The sequence below is a fragment of the Hypanus sabinus genome, chromosome 6 (genome assembly GCF_030144855.1).
Source record: "Hypanus sabinus isolate sHypSab1 chromosome 6, sHypSab1.hap1, whole genome shotgun sequence".
Lineage (NCBI taxonomy): Eukaryota > Metazoa > Chordata > Chondrichthyes > Myliobatiformes > Dasyatidae > Hypanus > Hypanus sabinus.
Window position 1 is genome coordinate 51,943,842 of NC_082711.1, and position 17,588 is coordinate 51,961,429.

General features: G+C 36.9%; 1 protein-coding gene across 2 annotated transcripts in view; it reads left to right on the forward strand.

Annotated features, from left to right (window-relative positions):
- dnajc1 (DnaJ (Hsp40) homolog, subfamily C, member 1) overlaps window positions 1-17,588 on the forward strand; it is a 193,264-nt gene that overhangs the window by 53,116 nt on the left and 122,560 nt on the right. For both annotated transcript variants that reach the window (XM_059972107.1, XM_059972108.1), the window contains exon 4: window positions 16,834-16,999. In XM_059972107.1, the coding sequence (XP_059828090.1) occupies window positions 16,834-16,999 (166 nt within the window). The remainder of the gene's footprint in view (window positions 1-16,833; window positions 17,000-17,588) is intronic.

A 17,588-nucleotide genomic window follows, 5' to 3' on the forward strand; every position in this document is an offset into this window, starting at 1 on the left:
GGAGAATGAAAATAAATGAAGTTTCCTTATGTAAAAGTAATATACTTTAGAGGAAGCACAGGAAAGATTCATCAGACTGGATCTTCAGATGATGAATCTATCATATGACATGCTAAATCATTCTTGCACATTAGATGAATGAATCACACATTTCTTATTAAGTCTTGGGAGGCTAGATGCAGGGAGAAAGTTAATTTCCTATTCTTAAACTTTACAGTGGTGCTAGAAAGTTTGTGAACCCTTTAGAATTTTCTGTTTCTGCATAATTATGACCTAAAATGAGATCAGGTTTCATGTAAGTCATGAACTAGATAAAGAGAACCCAATTAAATAACAAAAAAAACCCATTATACTTATTTATTTATTGAGCAAAATGATCCAATATTATATGTATTTGTTGGAAAAAGTATATGACCTTTGCTTTCAGTAACTGATGTGACACCATCTGCCTTGTACAGCAATAACTTCAAACAAATGTTTCTGGTAACTGTTGATCAGTCCTGCACCATTGGCTTCAGGTGACCCTGATATTCTCCTGTAAAATGTCTTTTTACAATTGTTCCCTGAGGAAGCAAAGCGGCCCTAAAACCATGATGCTCCTTCCACCGTGATTCACAGTTGGGGTGAAGTTTTGGTGTTGGTCTGCAGTGCCTTTTTTCCTCCAATCATTGTAATGTGCATTTCTGCCAAAAAGTTCAACTTCTGTCTCTGTTGTCCAGAGAACATTGTCCCAGAAGCATTGTAGAACATCCGGGTGGTCTTTTGCAAACTTGAGATATGCAGCAGTGTTTTTTTTGGAAAGCAGTTATTTCCTCTGTGGTATCTGTCCATGGGCACCATTCTTGTTCAGTGTTTTTATTTGAGTAGTGGACACTTGAACATAGAGCTCTAGAGGTGTCTGCAGATCTTTTGCTGTTACTCTTGGGTTCTTTTTCACCTCCTTCAGCATTGCATCTTATGCTCTTCATGTGATCTTCGCAGGATGCTCACTCCCAGGGTGAGTAGCAACAGTATTGAGTTTCCTCCATTTGTAGGCAGTTCCTCTTGCTGTGGACTGATGAATACTCTGGTCTTTAGAAGTGCTTTCGTAGCCTTTTCCAACTTCATGAATCCCTACAATTCTTCTAAGGTCCTCTGAAAGTTTGATCGAGGCATGGTGCACATAAACAGATCTTTCTTGAGAAGAGCAGACTGTCTGTAACCTGACTTTGCCTTTTTTTAGGCCAGCGCACCTCTATGACCCACACCTCCAATCTCATCTCAATGATTGGAATACCTGACTCCAAATACCTTTGTAAAAGGCATTACACTAGAGGTTCACATACTTTTTCGAACAAATACATGTAGTAATTGGATCATTTTTCTCAATAAATGAAAAAGTATAACTTTTGTTTATTTAATTGGGTTTCCTTTATCTAGTTTTAGGACGTGAAGATCTGATCACACTTTAAGTCATATTTATGCAAAAACAGAACATTCTACAGGGTTCAGAAACTTCCTAGCACATACTGTAACTCCATCCAAGTAAAGGCCAAAGGGTCATTTTATGCATTAGCTACTTGTTGGACCTGCCTGTTGATTTGCACCTAATCTGAGGACAGACATTCTTTCCATAGAGGGAGTACAAAGAAGATTCACCAGATTGATTCCTGGGATGGCAATATGAAGAAAGACTGGATCAACTAGGCTTATACTTGCTGGAACTTAGAAGATTGAGGGGGGATCTTATTGAAACATATAAAATTCTAAAGGGATTGGACAGGCTAGATCAGGGGTGGGCAAACTTTTTGACTTGTGGGCTACAAAAGGTTCTAAAATTTGACAGGGGGGCCGGACCAGGAGCAGATGGACGGAGTGTTTTGGTAATACACCTCATAAGAGAAAATAAAATATCATGGGATATGTAGAAAACATGTGCTTTAATTTCAATTGAAAATGAACAAATGCATTACAACAAAATATCTGTCTTTGAAGTCCCATGGTATTTAGCTATTTATTGAATGACTTTTAAAACACTGAAAATTAAATGAATAAGATACAGCTTTTTTTAATAGTAACAGTTATTATTTTAAAGCACTGAAAATTCTGTTATCCTTCAAGATATTATCATCATCACTCTCCTTCTTATTCAATTGTCCTCTGTGCCAAAACTCAACAACGACCAGCACAAGGAGAGAACAGTGACAGCGTGCCAGTATGCGGAGCGTGTTATTTGATCTGGAGCGCATTTTTTATTTTGAGAACGTACGTGCACCTGCGCACTACTCATGTCCATCACTTAACAGAAATGACATGTAACATGTAAGGCTTATTGAAAAAAATATTTTCAAATGCATTTTGTACATAACACAACGAAGAAACTTATTTTTAATTTCAGTGGGAACAGTGTTGTTGGTCTCCCTTTTTAGCCAGCGCATCAAAGTCTGGATTTAGTTTTGTTGTGGCGATTCTCAGGATGGATCTGAGGTGTTGATCAGTTAACTTGGATCTGTGGCTGGCTTTGTTGATGTTCATGACGCTGAACGCCTGTTCACACAAATAGGTAGAGCCGACCAAAGAGTAAAGCACAAATGTGGAGTAATACGCTGCACCTCAACAAAGGTCAATGTATATAGAGTGCGTCATCTATTGGGAAAATGCCAGAATTGCGGGGAAAAAACGTTAACAAGGTTTATTAATATAATTTCATCAAGTTCTGCGGGCCGGATTAAAAAGCTTAACGGGCCGCATATGGCCCCCGGGCCGTAGTTTGCCCATGCCTGGGCTAGATGCAGGAAGATTGTTTCCAGTATTGGGGAAGTCCAGAACGAGGGGTCACAGTTTAAGGATAAAGGGGAAGCCTTTTAGGACCGAGATGAGGAAAAACTTTTTCACACAGAGAGTAGTGAATCTGTGGAATTCTCTGCCACAGGAAACAGTTGAGGCAGGTTCATTGGCTATATTTAAGAGGAAGTTAGATATGGCCCTTGTGGCTAAAGGGATTAGGGGGTATGGAGAGAAAGCAGGTACAGGGTTCTGAGTTGGATGATCAGCCATGATCATACTGAATGGTGGTGCAGGCTCGAAGGGCCAAATGGCCTACTCCTGCACCTATTTTCTATGTTTCTATGTAAAAGAGTATCTCGATCCCTCTGAACTTCACTCAATTTTCAGAGTTCCCCTTCAGATAATCTGCCTTTGGATTCTTCTTACTGAATACGTGATTCCACTCTTCTCATAAACTCTATTTGCTGGGATTTCACTCTAGCACTGCATCTATCTTTATCACAATGTCATTATTACAACATGCATTTCCATCTACTTTTGTATTGGCAGAAAATTTGAAAACCTTGTATTTTGTTCCCTCCAGTTTATTAAAATGAATGGTAAATAATTGAAGGCCAACAGCCCTTTGGTACTCCTTGTAGCCTTCCAATCTTAAAAAGGACTCATTTATTCCAGCTCTTTGTTTTCCATTTGCAGCCAGTTTACAATGCATGCTTACATGCTTCCTCTGATACCTTGGGCTCTTAATTTATGCGCCAATCACTTCTGTGGCACCTTGTCAAAGAATTTGTGCAAATTTATTAATCATGATGTACTTTTCACTAAACTGTGTTGACTTTGTTTCATTATATTCATCTTTGCCAAATATTTAGCTATTTTCTTTTTGATTATTGACTCCTGCATTTGCCAACAATATTCTGGCACCTTCCCCCTTTCCCCCTTCTCGTCAGGACTGGAAAGGCACATCGACTGTTTATTCATTTCCATAGATGCTACATGACCTGTTGAGTTTCTCCAGTGTGTGTTGCTCTGGATTTCCAGCATTCACAGAATGTTTGTTTTTATCAATGAGTTTACTATCTCATTAGTCATTTTCTTTAAATGCCGTGAAGGATATTATTTTTATTTTAGAGATACAGTGCGGAATAGGCCCTTCTGGGCTTTTGTGCTGTGCTGCCCAGCAACCCTTGGCAATCCTGATTTAATCCTAACCTAATCACAGGACAATTTGCAAAGATCAGTTAACCTACCTAGTACATTTTTGAACTGTTGAAAGAAACTGGAGCACCTGCAGAAAACCCACGAGTTCCATGAGGAGGACATACAGAGACTCCTTACAGACGATGCCAGGACTGAACTTTGAACTTGGCCCCGAGATGTAATAGCGTCATGATAACCGCTATGCTCTCATGGCATTTTGGTGATTTGTACACCTTTTAGCTCCATGAGATTCTCTAATACTTTATCACTTGTGATTGGGAGCTTTTCAAATTCTTCTCTTTTTGAAATTAGCCCATCTGTTATCTTGGGGATATTTGAAGTTTCTGTTACAGTGAAGAAATGTATCTGCCATGTCCTTGGAGATTAGAGAAATGAGGGGTGGCTTTACTCAGACATGCTAAAAGAGGAGGAAACTACAGGGCCACTAGTTGAGTAATCTGTAATGAGAAATGTCAGATGTTATTATTACAGGGGTAATAACAGGGCCCTTTGAAAACTTCAAGGTAACATGGTTTAATGACACAGGTTGCTTGTGCATGAATCACAAAAGGTTGGTTTGCAGCTGCAGTAGGCTATCAAGAAGGCCAATGGAATGTTGGCCTTTGGTGCCAGAGGGATTGAATTTAAGAGCAGGGAGGTTATGCTGCAACTGTACAGGGTACTGTTGAGGCTACATCTGGAGTACTGCATGCAGTTCTGGTCTCCTTGAGGAAGGATATACTGGCTTTGGAGGTGGTGCAGAGGAGGTTTACTGGGTTGATTCCAGAGATGAGGGGGTTAGACTACGAGGAGAGATTGAGTCCACTGGGACTGTACTTGCTGGAATTCAGAAGAATGAGGGGAGATCTTTGAAACACATCTGAAAATGCTGAAGATATGATTGCTGGTTACACAAAGGAGGGTGAATAATTTTGAAGAGGACATATGGAGTCTAAAAAGTTATATCTGTAGGTTTACTAAGTGGCAAAGATCTGGCAACTGGGCTATGTTGTTGTTTTGTATGGCAGGTGTTTTTTCTGTTTCTAATTGTTCTTTGTAAAGCTCCAGCTCATGGCCGCACTGATGGACTGTGGCAAAGCAGACTGTTTGTAGAGTCTAGTATTCTTCAAACACAGCAGACTTTGGGCACTGTGAATGAGGACTTCTTTATTCTGGGCAACAACTGAATCAGTATAAGTTAATGTATAAGATTTTGGGCATTGATCATGTGGATAGTCAGAGGCTTTGTCCCAGGGCTGAAATGGCTAACACAAGAGACCAGAGTTTTAAGGTGTTTAGAAGTCGGTACAGAGAGAATGTCAGGGGGAGATTTTTTACGCAGAGAGTGGTGGGTGCGTGGAATGGGCTGCCGGTGACTGTGGTGGAGGCAGATACAATAAGGTCTTTCAAGAGGCTTCTGGATAGGTACATGGACCTTAGAAAAATAGAAGGCTATGAGAAACCTTAGGTAATTTCTAAGTACGTTTGGCACAGCATTGTGGGCAGATGGGCCTGTATTGTGCTGTAGGTTTTCTATGTTTCTATGTGTATATATATTGAAAAATTGGTTTGATTCATAATGACATGTATAGAATTGCCCTCTAGTAAATATAGGCTCTTGTTTTACTAAAATGTAACGTTAAGTTTCACTGTATTAAGTTTCCTCTATTACCTTTCTATTCACTTTGCTATATTTTCTTGAGGTATATTCACCATGCCTCAAAGTTTTATCATCTGGAATTTGTGCCCCCTGCACCTTAGTCCAAGTCAGTATGACACAGTTGGAAAACTAGTGACTTTTATATTGACCCTTGGGGTAAGTCCATCCATTCTCGAAGGGGGAAGGGAGAGGAAACTTTTACTACTGTTGTTCCTAATTAAATTGGAATCTATAGTCCATGCTGTTATTACCTCTTCATAATCAAATTCTAATAGAACACCTATTTGGAATTACTTTATCCTTTTTCAATCTTTTTATTATTGTTATTAATATCAACAAAATTGATACATAGATAATGGGATTACAAACATACACATTTCAACTGAACATGAAAGAATACATAAGCAATGATTACAGTATAAATGAGTATTCCCAAATCATAGACGATACAATATATAAATAAACAAGGCAAACCTAGGTATATCATAATATATAATTTAAAAAAACAGAAAAAAGAAAAAGAAAAAAAATTATTCAAAAAAACTAATCTAATAATCTAGTAACTAATAAGGAAAAAAAACAAAAAAAAGAAAAAAGAGAAAAAGAAAACTGGAAAAAGAAAAAAAAGGGCTGTTTATAATATCTCACAAAAATACAAAATCATCAGTGTCGTCAACTCCGATCCTCTCAACATATATAAAATCAAAACTGGAAAATCAAATAGGCTTGGAACAGAGTCATATTACATCATATGAAAATATTGAATAAATGGTCTCCATATCTTTTCAAATTTAATAGAAGTATCAAATACACCACTTCTAATTTTTTCTAAATTTAGACATAACATAGTTTGAGAAAACCAATGAAATACAGTAGGATTAATTTCTTTCCAATTCAACAAAATAGATCTTCTAGCCATTAGTGTAAGAAATGCAATCATTCGACAAGCGGAAGAGGATAAATGGAGTGAGTCCATCATTGGTAAACCAAAAATTGCAGAAATAGGATGAGGTTGTAAATCAATGTTCAATACCGCAGAAATAATATCAAAAATATCTTTCCAATATTTTTTCAAAAGCGGACACGACCAGAACATATGGGTTAAAGACCATATCTCAGAATGACATCTGTCACAAATAGGATTTATATTGGAATAAAATTGAGCCAATTTATCCTTGGACATATGAGCCCTGTGCACAACTTTAAACTGTATTAATTAATGTTTAGCACATATAGATGATGTATTAACTAATTGAAGAATTTTATCCCAATTCTTAATAGGAATAGTAAGGTTAAGTTCTCTTTCCCAGTCATTTTTAGTCTTATAATAGGGCTCTGAATGTATCTTCATAATTATATAGTAAAGTTTTGATATTAGCCCTTTCTGAAAAGGGTTTAGTTCAAACAAATTCTCTAAAATACCTGAAGACACAAAATTTGGAAAAATAGGAAGTACAGTATTTAAGAAATTTCTAATCTGTAAATATCTAAAAAAAAAATGAAATCTAGGCAAATTATATTTATTAGATAATTGCTCAAAAGACATAAAACAATTATCCAAAAATAAACCGGAAAATCGTAGTAATCCTTTAGTCTTCCAAGCTGAATAAGCTTGGTCTATAATAGAAGGATAAAAAAAGCAATTGGATACAATAGGAATATTTAAAACAAACGAGTCAACCCAAAAAATTTCCGAAATTGAAACCATATACGTAAAGTATGTTTAACTATTGGGTTGACAATTCGTTTCGGCAATTTAGAAAGAGCAAAGGGAAGGGAAGTCCCTAAAATAGAACCCAATGCAAATCCTTGTTTAATTTCCAGGCTCACCCAATGAGGGCTAAAAGATATATCCCAATCCTTTAACCAACATATCAAATATCGGATATTAACTGCCCAATAATAAAATCTAAAATTAGGCAATGCCAATCCACCTTCCTTCCTTCCTTGCCTTCTGTAAATATATTTTACCTAACCTAGGATTTTTATTCTGCCATATACATGGAAATTTTTGAATCAACATTAGCAAAAAAAGATTTCAGAATAAAAATTGGTACCGTTTGAAATGTATATAAAAACTTGGATAAAATAACCATCTTAATAGCATTAATCCGACCTATCAGAAATAAAGATAGTGGTGACCACTTAGTAAACAAACATTTAATCTGATCGATTAAGGGTAAAAAATTAACCTTAAATAAGTCTTTATTGTTTTTTTTGTGATTTTAATCCCTAAGTAAATAAGAGTCATTAACTAATTTAAAAGGTAAATTTCCATAAATTGGAACCTGTCTATTTAGAGGAAACAATTCACTCTTATTAAGATTTAATTTATACCTGGAAAAATCACTAAATTGAGCCAACAATGATAAAACTGCAGGAATGGATTTGCATATATTTGCATCATCTGCATATAATGATAACTTATGTATATCTGTCCCACGATTGATGCCAGAAATATTCTGTGATTCTCTGATAGCAATTGCCAAGGGTTCTAAAGCAATATCAAATAATAATGGACTAAGAGGACAGCCTTGTCTAGTGCCCCGAAATAAACGAAAAAAGGGAGATCTTTGATTGTTAGTAAGCTCCGAGGCTACTGGAGTATGATATATCAGTTTAATCCAGGAAATGAATGTCGGACTAAAATTAAACTTCTCCAGCACCTTAAATAAGTATGGCCATTCAGCTCTATCAGGTGCTTTCTCCGCATCTAATGAAATAACACATTCTGAAGTGCTATGTGAAGGAGTATAAACAATATTCAATAATCTCCAAACATTGAAAAAAGAATAGCGATTTTTAATAAAAACCGCTTTGATCTTCTGAAATAATTTGGGGTAATACCTTCTCCAACCTGGATGCCAGTAACTTGGAAAAGATCTTGGAATCTACATTCAATAAAGATATTGGTCTATAGGATGCGCAGTCAGTAGGGTCTTTATCTTTCTTCAATATTAAAGAAATGGAAGCTCTATAAAAATATTGTGACAAATTGCCCAATCTAATTGCTTCTTCAAAAACCCTGCATAACCAAGGAGAAAGAGTAGTGGAAAAATTTTTTAAAATTCTACTGTATACCCATCTGGACCTGGTGCTTTCCCAGAATTCATGGAGGAAATAACCCCTTTAATTTCTGCATCCGTAATAGGAGTTTCGAATATTGAAAGATCATCTGATGATAATTTTGGAAAATTCAATTTCCCAAGAAAATCACACGTGGTATTACGATTATGAGGGAATTCAGAATGATACAGGGAGGTATAAAAATCTTGAAATGATTTATTTATCTCATCATGGTTAACTGTCAAATCTCCATTCTGCTGACAGATCTTAGTAATTTGACGTTTAACCAAAGCATTCTTCAATTGACTAGCTAACAGTTTACCCGATTTATCACTATGTATATAAAAATCAGATCTGGTTTTCATTAATTGATTTTCAATCGGAGATGTAAGTAATAAACTATGTTCCGTTTGAAGTTCAACCCTTTGTTTGTAAAGCTCCTTACTAGGAGTGATCGAATATTTCTTGTCAATCTCTTTAATTTTATCAACCAATAAAAGTGTTTCCTTCTTAATGCGTTTTCTCAGACCAACAGAGTAAGAGATAATCTGTCCACGTATGTATGCTTTAAAAGTGTCCCAAAGTGTTCCGCAAGAAATATCATCCGTGGAATTAGTTGAAAAGAAGAAATTGATCTGTTCCTTCATAAATTTAATAAAATCCGGATCTTGCAGTAAGGTAGAATCAAATCGCCATTGTCTAGCATTAGAAGCTGTATCCGTAAATTTAATAGAAAGTTTTAATGGGGCATGGTCAGAGATGGCTATAATATCATAATTACAACCAATTACCGTTGGAATAAAACAAGAGTCAATAAAAAAATAATCAATTCTGGAGTAGGAATGATAAACATGTGAGAAAAAAAGAAAACTCTTTGTCCTTAGAATGCCGAAATCTCCAAATATCAAAAATTCCATTATCATTCAAAAAAGAGTTAATACAAGTGGCCGACTTATTGGGTAAAGTCTGAGTAGATATGGATTTGTCCATCAAAGGATTTAAACAACAATTAAAGTCACCACCCATTATTAACTTATTCATTCAGATTAGGTAGAGAAGTAAATAAGGACTTAAAAAAATCAGGACAATCCACATTTGGAGCACAAACATTAACCTTAGCAACCTTTTTGTTAAAAAGTAAGCCAATAATTAACAAAAATCTACCATCCGGATCCGAAAAGATATCATGTTGGACAAATGCAATAGAGGAGTCAATAAGAATTGAAACTCCCTTTACTTTGGAATTCGAATTTGAATGATACTGTTGATCCCCTCCAAAACCTAAAAAAGCGATAATTGTCCTCTTTCCTCACATGAGTTTGTTGTACAAAAATAATATGAGCATTAAGTCTTTGGAATACTTTGAAAATCTTTTTCCGTTTAATCGGATGGTTTAAGCCATTAGTATTCCAAGAGACAAATTTAATGTTCTGAGCCATATTTCTGAAATCAACCCTTTGGTAAATAAAGGGTTAACCAAATTATGAACTCATGCACCCGGAAGAGGAACAAAAATAAGGAGCGGACCCGGAAGTGACAACATCGCGGACATTTTTGTAGTTCAAAATCAGCCCAAATGAAAAAACTGAAAAAAACTGATATAAGAAACATAAGATTTAGAAAAAGACCTCCCACCCCCCACCCAAGAGGGAGAAAAAAGACCACCTCAGCCAAGGATAGGCTGGGAAAAGGGAAAGATGAAACTAAATCTACCCTCATATCAGCAGACAACAACTCCATATATAAAGGATAAAAAAAAATCCACTCAAACTCAAGTTCAAGTTTCAGGGGGGCAGAAGTGAGTGCAGTTGCTATGGGGAAGGTGCTTGGGAAGCAGAAAGGTCTGAAGGTGGATAAGTCACATCTACCAGATGGACTACACTTCAAGGGTTCTGAAAGTGGTAGTTGAAGAGATTGTGGAGACATTAGTAATGATTTTTTAATAATCACTAGATTCTGGCATAGTTTTGGGGGACTGGAAAATTGCAAATTTCACTCCACTTGTCAAGAAGGAAGGGGGGCAGAAGAAAGGAAATTACAGGCCACTTAGTCTGAACTCTGGTTGGGAAGATGTTGGGGTTGATTATTAAAGGATGAAGTTTTGGGGTACTTGGAGGCACATAATTAAGTAGGCTAAAATCTACTGAGGGGAAATCTTACCTGACAAATCTGCTGGGATTCTTTGAGGAAATAACAAACAGGATAGACAAAGAAGTCATTTTCAGAAGGCCTTTGACAAGGTGTTGCATATGGGGCTGCTTGGCAAGATAACCCATAGTATTACAGGGCATATACTAGCATGAATAAAGCATTGGCTGAAAGGCAGGAGGCAGAGTGGGAATAAAGGAAACCCTTTCTTATTGGCTACTGGTGACTAGTATTCCATAGGGGTGGGTATTGGGACCACTTTTTACATTGTAAGTTAATAATTTGAATGATGGAATTGATGGCTTTGTGGCAAGTTTGTGAACAATACTGAGATAGTTCTGAAGAAGCAGGGAGGCTGTAGAAGGTCTTAGACAGAATAGGAGAATCACCAAAGAAGTGGCAGATCAATAGAGTCAGGAAGTGTATTATCGTGTGCTTTGGTAGAAGGAATAAAAGCTTAGATTCTTTTCTAAACAGGGAGAAAATTCAAAAATTGTTGGTAGAAATTAACTTGGGAATTCTTGTGAAAGATTCCTTAGATTAACCTGAAGGTTAAGTCAGTGGTGAGGAAGGCAAATGCTATGTTAGCATTCCTTTCTAGAGGACTGGAATATAAAGGCAAGATGTAACGCTGAAGCTTTATAAGGCACTAGTGAGACCTCACTTGGAGCATTGTGAGCAGTTTTGCCTCTTATCTAAGAAAGGATAAGCTGACAATGGAGAGGGCTGAAAGGAGGTTCATGAGAATGAGACCAGGAATAAAGGGTTACCATATGAGGTGCGTTTGATGGCTGTGGCCCTGGGCTCACTGGAATTTAGAGTGGGGGGAGGGATTTAATTGAAACCTATTGAATGGTGAAAGGTCTTGATAGATACGATGTGGAGAGAATGTTTCCAGAGGTGGAGAGTCTAAGACCAAAGGACACACTCTCAGAATTGAGGGGCGTCCTTTTAGAATGGAGATGAGAAATTTCTTTCCCCAGAGAGTGGTGAATCTGTGGAATTTGTTGCCAGAGGTAGCTGTAGAAGCCAAGCCTTCATGTATATTTAAGACAGAGGTTGATTCTTGATTGATCAGGGTATGAAGGGAGGGGGGGAGGGTGGAAGGTAGGATATTGGTCTGAGAAGTAATATGGATCAGCCATGATGAAATGGTGGAACAGACTTAATGAGCCAAATGGCCAATTTCTACTACTAGATCGATGTCTTATAGTCTTAAAATCATTTGGTTATTGACTACAGGAAGAAAAATTTGAGTGTCTAAAGCCAGTTGTCAGGGGATTGGAGATGGAGGGGATCAGTAACTTACAATTCCTCTGACTTTGTCATTTCAAAGGATCTGTTTTTGGGAGCAGCAAAGAAGACACAGCAGCGCCTCTACTTTCTTAGAAGTTTGCACTGATTCCACAAATCATCTAGAATGTTTTCAAAGTGCAGAGTATCCTAACTGGTTGCTTCAGGGCCTGGTATGGAAACACCAATGCCCACCAAAGACAATAATAATAAATAAATAAGCAATAAATATCAAGACCATGAGATGAGTCCTGGAAAGTGAATCCATAGCTGTTGGGAACAGTTCAGTGATGGAGCAAGTGAAGATGAGTCAAGTTATTCTTTCTGGTTCAAGAATCTGATGGTTGAGTGGTTTAAAATCTATTCTTGATAAACCTGGTGGTGTGAGTCCTCAGGCTTCTGTACTACCTTCCTGGTGGCAGCAGTGAGAAGAAGAGTATGCCCTGGTGGTGGGGGTCCCTAGTGATGGATGCTCCTTCCCTGCAACAATGCTCCATGTAGATGTTCTCAATGATACCCACGATGTATCCACTAATTTTTGTAGGAATTTCCATTCAAGGGTATTGGTGTTCCTGTGATGCAGTCAGTAAATATACATTCCATCACATATCTATGGAAGCTTGTCAACATTTTAGATTTCGTGCTGAGTCTTCTCAAACTGCTAAGGAAATAGTGGTGCTGCTGTGCTTTCTTTGTAATTGCACTTGTATGCTGGACTCGAGACAGGTCCTTTTAAATGATAATACTGAGGAAATTAAAGTTGCTGACCACTCTCCACTTCTGATTCCCTGATGAAGACTGGCTTGTGGACCTACCATTTTCTCCACATGAAGTCAATGTATCTGCTCCTTGGTCTTGCTGACATTGAGTTAAAGGTTGTTTTTGTGGCACCACTCAGCCAGATTTTCAATCTTCCCCAGATGCTGATTCGTCACCACCTTTGATTTGACCCACATCAGGCTCCTGAATCAGCATGGATAACTTCGCTCAGTTCAACACTAAACTGATTCCATAACCTGTGGACTTGTTTATGACTTGTGTTTGCAGTGTTATTTATTTATTTATTGTTTTTCTTTTGTATTTGGACAGTTTCTTTTGCAGATTGCTTGCTATTTTCATTCATTCTGTTGTATTTCTTTGTTCTACTGTGAATGCAAGAAAATGAATCTTGGTAGCATATGATGACATACATAAGAACATAAGAATATAAGAGATAGGAGCAGGAGTAGGCCAATCGGCCCCTCAAGCCTGCTCCGCCATTCAACAAGATCATGGCTGATCCAATCTTAACTCTAGTTTTCACCGAATCCCACAAGGCAACAGTGCCAACCAACAGGGCACCATGCCGCCCATTTTATTTTATTATTCACCCCGCCCAAACCCATGTGATCACCCGGGGGGGGGGGGAAACGATTTGCCAATTGAGGAGAAAAAATCTGGAAAATTCCTCTCCGATCCATCCAGGCTATCGAAACCTGGTCCAGGAGATCACATGGCTGATCTAAACCTAGCCTCATGTCCACATCTGCACTTTTTGATAATAAGTTTGTTTAAAAAAAATAAATAAGTTTTGGAGAGATGTTTTCAGAAAGTTGTCCAGAAGTCATAGGTTTGGACCTACAACCTAATTCACTTACAGCAATTTTTGGGATCACTCCGAAGGAAGCAGGAAATGTTTCTGCTTCCGCTCAATGTATTATAGCTTTTTCAACTTCATTGGCTGGGAGAGCTATTTTGTTGTATTGGAAAGATCCTAATACACCTACTGCTGCTTTTTTATTTTGGCTCTCCTCCATTATGTCGTGTTTAAGCTTGGAGAAAATTAGAAGTCGGACGTTTGATACACCTTTTGAATTTGAGCAAACCTGGCGACCTTTCATTCAATATTTTCATATGATTTAAATTTTCTTTTTTTTTTAGGTAATCTTTTTTTCTTCTCCATGACTTTTCAGATTTGACCAGAAGGATTTCCCCCCTTTTTTGTAATTATATCCTCAAATGGAATGCCCAGTCTTTTTGTTTTAGGTTAGTTTAGTGGTTTTGTTTTTTTCTTTTTCTTAATAATGGCAATTTTTGATCTTTTTTTTGTATTGTTAAGAGGAGTTGTGGATATTGAGGAGCTCAATATTATACTATAAATGACTTTGACAGTGTACACTTGTTGTTTGTACTTCCATTGGAATATGTAATTTGATATAACTTCTCTTCTGATTTGTATTTGTCTTTATATATTTTTAAATCAATAAAAAAATTAAAAATGGAAATGATAATAAGTTTGTTTTGAACTTCAAAATTTGAGAACAGTGTTCCACTAATTTTGTCAAAGGCTCTAGTTGGGTTGAAGAAGGTTAGTTATTCTGACTGGAGTTGCTTCCTGTATTTTTCTTGGAATTCAGATGGCTGTATGTGGCCAAGGTCAGAGAATTGTTTGGTATGTACTTGAAACTAAGGGTTGGGAATGTGGTTATGTACACAGCCAAGTTCAGGAACTTGGTTAAGTGTGCATCCGGAGCCAGGAACCAGAAACGTAGTTAGGCATGCAGTCTGTGGCAGGAACTGGGAATGTGGTTAGTGTGTGGCTGCGGACAGGAATTGTTAATAAGGGTGAGTATGTGGTGCAATTCTACAGTTGTAGACTGGAACCATTGAGTGGTGAGAAAAAGATAGTAGGCAAGAACTCCTGCACCTGTGTGTCCATATTTAAAACAAAAATTTGGGTATCCTGGAATTAATGACAATTGACTTGTCTTGTCTTGTCTCTTTAATTGGCATTTGTGCCAAGTAAGTAAAGTATATGATAAACAGAAAATATTCTGCTGATGCTGGAAATCCAGAGTAATGCACACAAAATGCTGGAGGAACTCAGCATACCTGGCAGCATCTACATTTTAAAAAAAAGTGTCTATATTTAAGGCTGAGATCTGATGAAGGGTCTTGGTCTGAAAAGTTAAAACAGCATTTTGTGGTTATATTACAAGAGAGCTGTTGGTCTCTCCATATATGTCTACAGTAAGCTCTAGCCATTCCATTACAATAAAAAATTTTGTCCACCAATGATCTCTTCCAATATTTTGCTTACTCCTGTCTTATCTCCAGTGGCTTCACTATTGTCCTCTAGTGGAATCTTTATTTCGTTTGAACTACATGATTTGAGACACAACGGTATGGTAGTCTCTTGACTATCCTCTACAATGGCCTAGTAATTTGGGTAATTCAGTGGTCCAAGTGCAACTTCAAAATTTAGTAAATATACATAGGTAAAGGAAAATTAATATGGACCACATAAACAATGAACACAAATGGGATGCAACCACAAGGTGCATTTTATTTTGTGTACGTACCTTGTGTTGCAGGACATCCTCTTGCAACTGTCTTGTAATAGTCAAATTGACCTTGGAAAAAAAGTTATGAATCATTTGGTCATGATATTTTTTGTCTCAACTTTTTCAGAATTGGTAGAAACAACTTTGTCTTTTCTAGAGTTGTGGACAAATGTATAAATAGGACTACCCTAGATAATGCATGGACTCAGTCAGGTTATGTACTCATTTAACAATCTGCATTCATTAATTACGCATTTCATGCTATCAAGTGCTGTTGCAAATTTAGTCATTCACTGAAGTAGCTTGCTTGTGCTTTGGTTTGAGTTAAGACTATACTATATTTAATATATTCCATGTGCCCAGCAAATAGAGCTGCATTTAGTTTGTTCCTCCTTTTGATATGCTTGTAATATTGCAGGATAAAATGAAGAACAATAAACAGGACTCTGGAATAACTTGGTGAATCAAGTAATATCTATGAGTTAACCCAAAATGTCAACTTCAACTTTTGGCTCCACAGTTGCTGCTTGACCCACTGAGTTCATCTAGTGTTCTGTTTGTTGATTTCAATTGCAACATTTACAGTCTCATTTGAATTCTGAAAATAAAGCAAGAATTTATCTGTTTTCTATTGTTTGTCACGTGCAGTTAATGTGATAATTTAAAATATGCAAATGACAATATATGGGGGTGATTGATATGTTCGTGGCCTAAGGTAGAAGGACTCAGTTTTAGAAAACCTAGCACATTTGTAGCACATTAAACCTAGCACAACAACATAGTCCTCTCCTACGTGTACACACTTAGTCCAGTGGTCATGGAGCATACGGATCCCTTCTTTGTAGAAGCTGTCCACAGCAGGGGTGATTGATAAGTTTGTAGCCTAAGGTAGAAGGAGATATACAGCTCTCGTTACATGCACGTGCAGCTCAACTCTGAGTGAAAATGCAGAAAGTTTGAAGTTAATAACTCATTTCCTGTTATGTGGACCACTTCTGGAGTTCCAAGATGCCGACTTCTACAAAGAAGGGATCCGTATGCTCCATGACTGCTGCACTAAGTGTAAATGTAGGAAACCTAATCTGCTAGGTTTTCTAAAATTGACTCTTTCTATCTTAGGCCATGAACTTATCAATCACCCCTCGTACATCTTAAAAGCAAAATATTACTGCAATTAGTATTTTTAATGGTACAGAACAACTAATTTCTGGTTTGAAGAGGAGGTGCGGAGTAATCTATTTTTTATGACAAGTTCTATATCATAGGTGATAGCATACAGAATTAAATTATAATGAACTGCGAAATAGACCAAGAGTTTTTGAAATATGATTTTACAACTATTTTGTGTTTAGATTGTATTATATTTATTTCTTTCAGGTATAATGAGATTTTAGAGAAAGGATTACCAGATTGGCGCCAACCTGTTTTCTACTATCGGAGAGTGAGGAAGATGAGTAATGTGGAACTTTCATTGCTGCTTTTCATTATTCTGACTGTGGGCCATTATGCTGTGGTTTGGTCAATTTACTTTGAGAAACAATTGGTAAGTTGACATCAACAAAGGCAGACCATGGTGTTGTAAGAATTTAAAACATTTTTACTCATTGTTAGTAATCTGAAAATAGATCTGTGTCCATAAAGCTTTACCCAACAAAGTTAGGATGTCTTCCCATTTTCAGAGGTCCATACAAAAAGGTTGATGTATTGGTAATGTTGAACAGTATATCGAATGCTGTTAAAGTATATAAATACTTTTATTTTAAGGTTGCCTTCAGAATATCATATGCCATTGAATTTTAATAATTTTTAATAGAAATATACATGTATTTGGAGGGATCTGAGAGTCACTTGGGTACCTCAACATTCCACCTTACCTAGTACCTCACTGGTTTTTACGAATAAAATCTTGCTTTTCTGATTTGTTTTAAACCTTAATTTTCACACCTTGATCAAGCCGATGTTCTCCACACAGCTTTATGTATTGTATTCAGTCTTCTCACCTAGATTATTTATAACCCATATCGGTAAGCAGAATCCAGCAAGAGATTAAAACTTGATCCAACCCAGCCAACATGAATTTACATAAAGCTTAGGTAGTTTTCCACATCTGACCCATTCTGATTCTTGTAAAA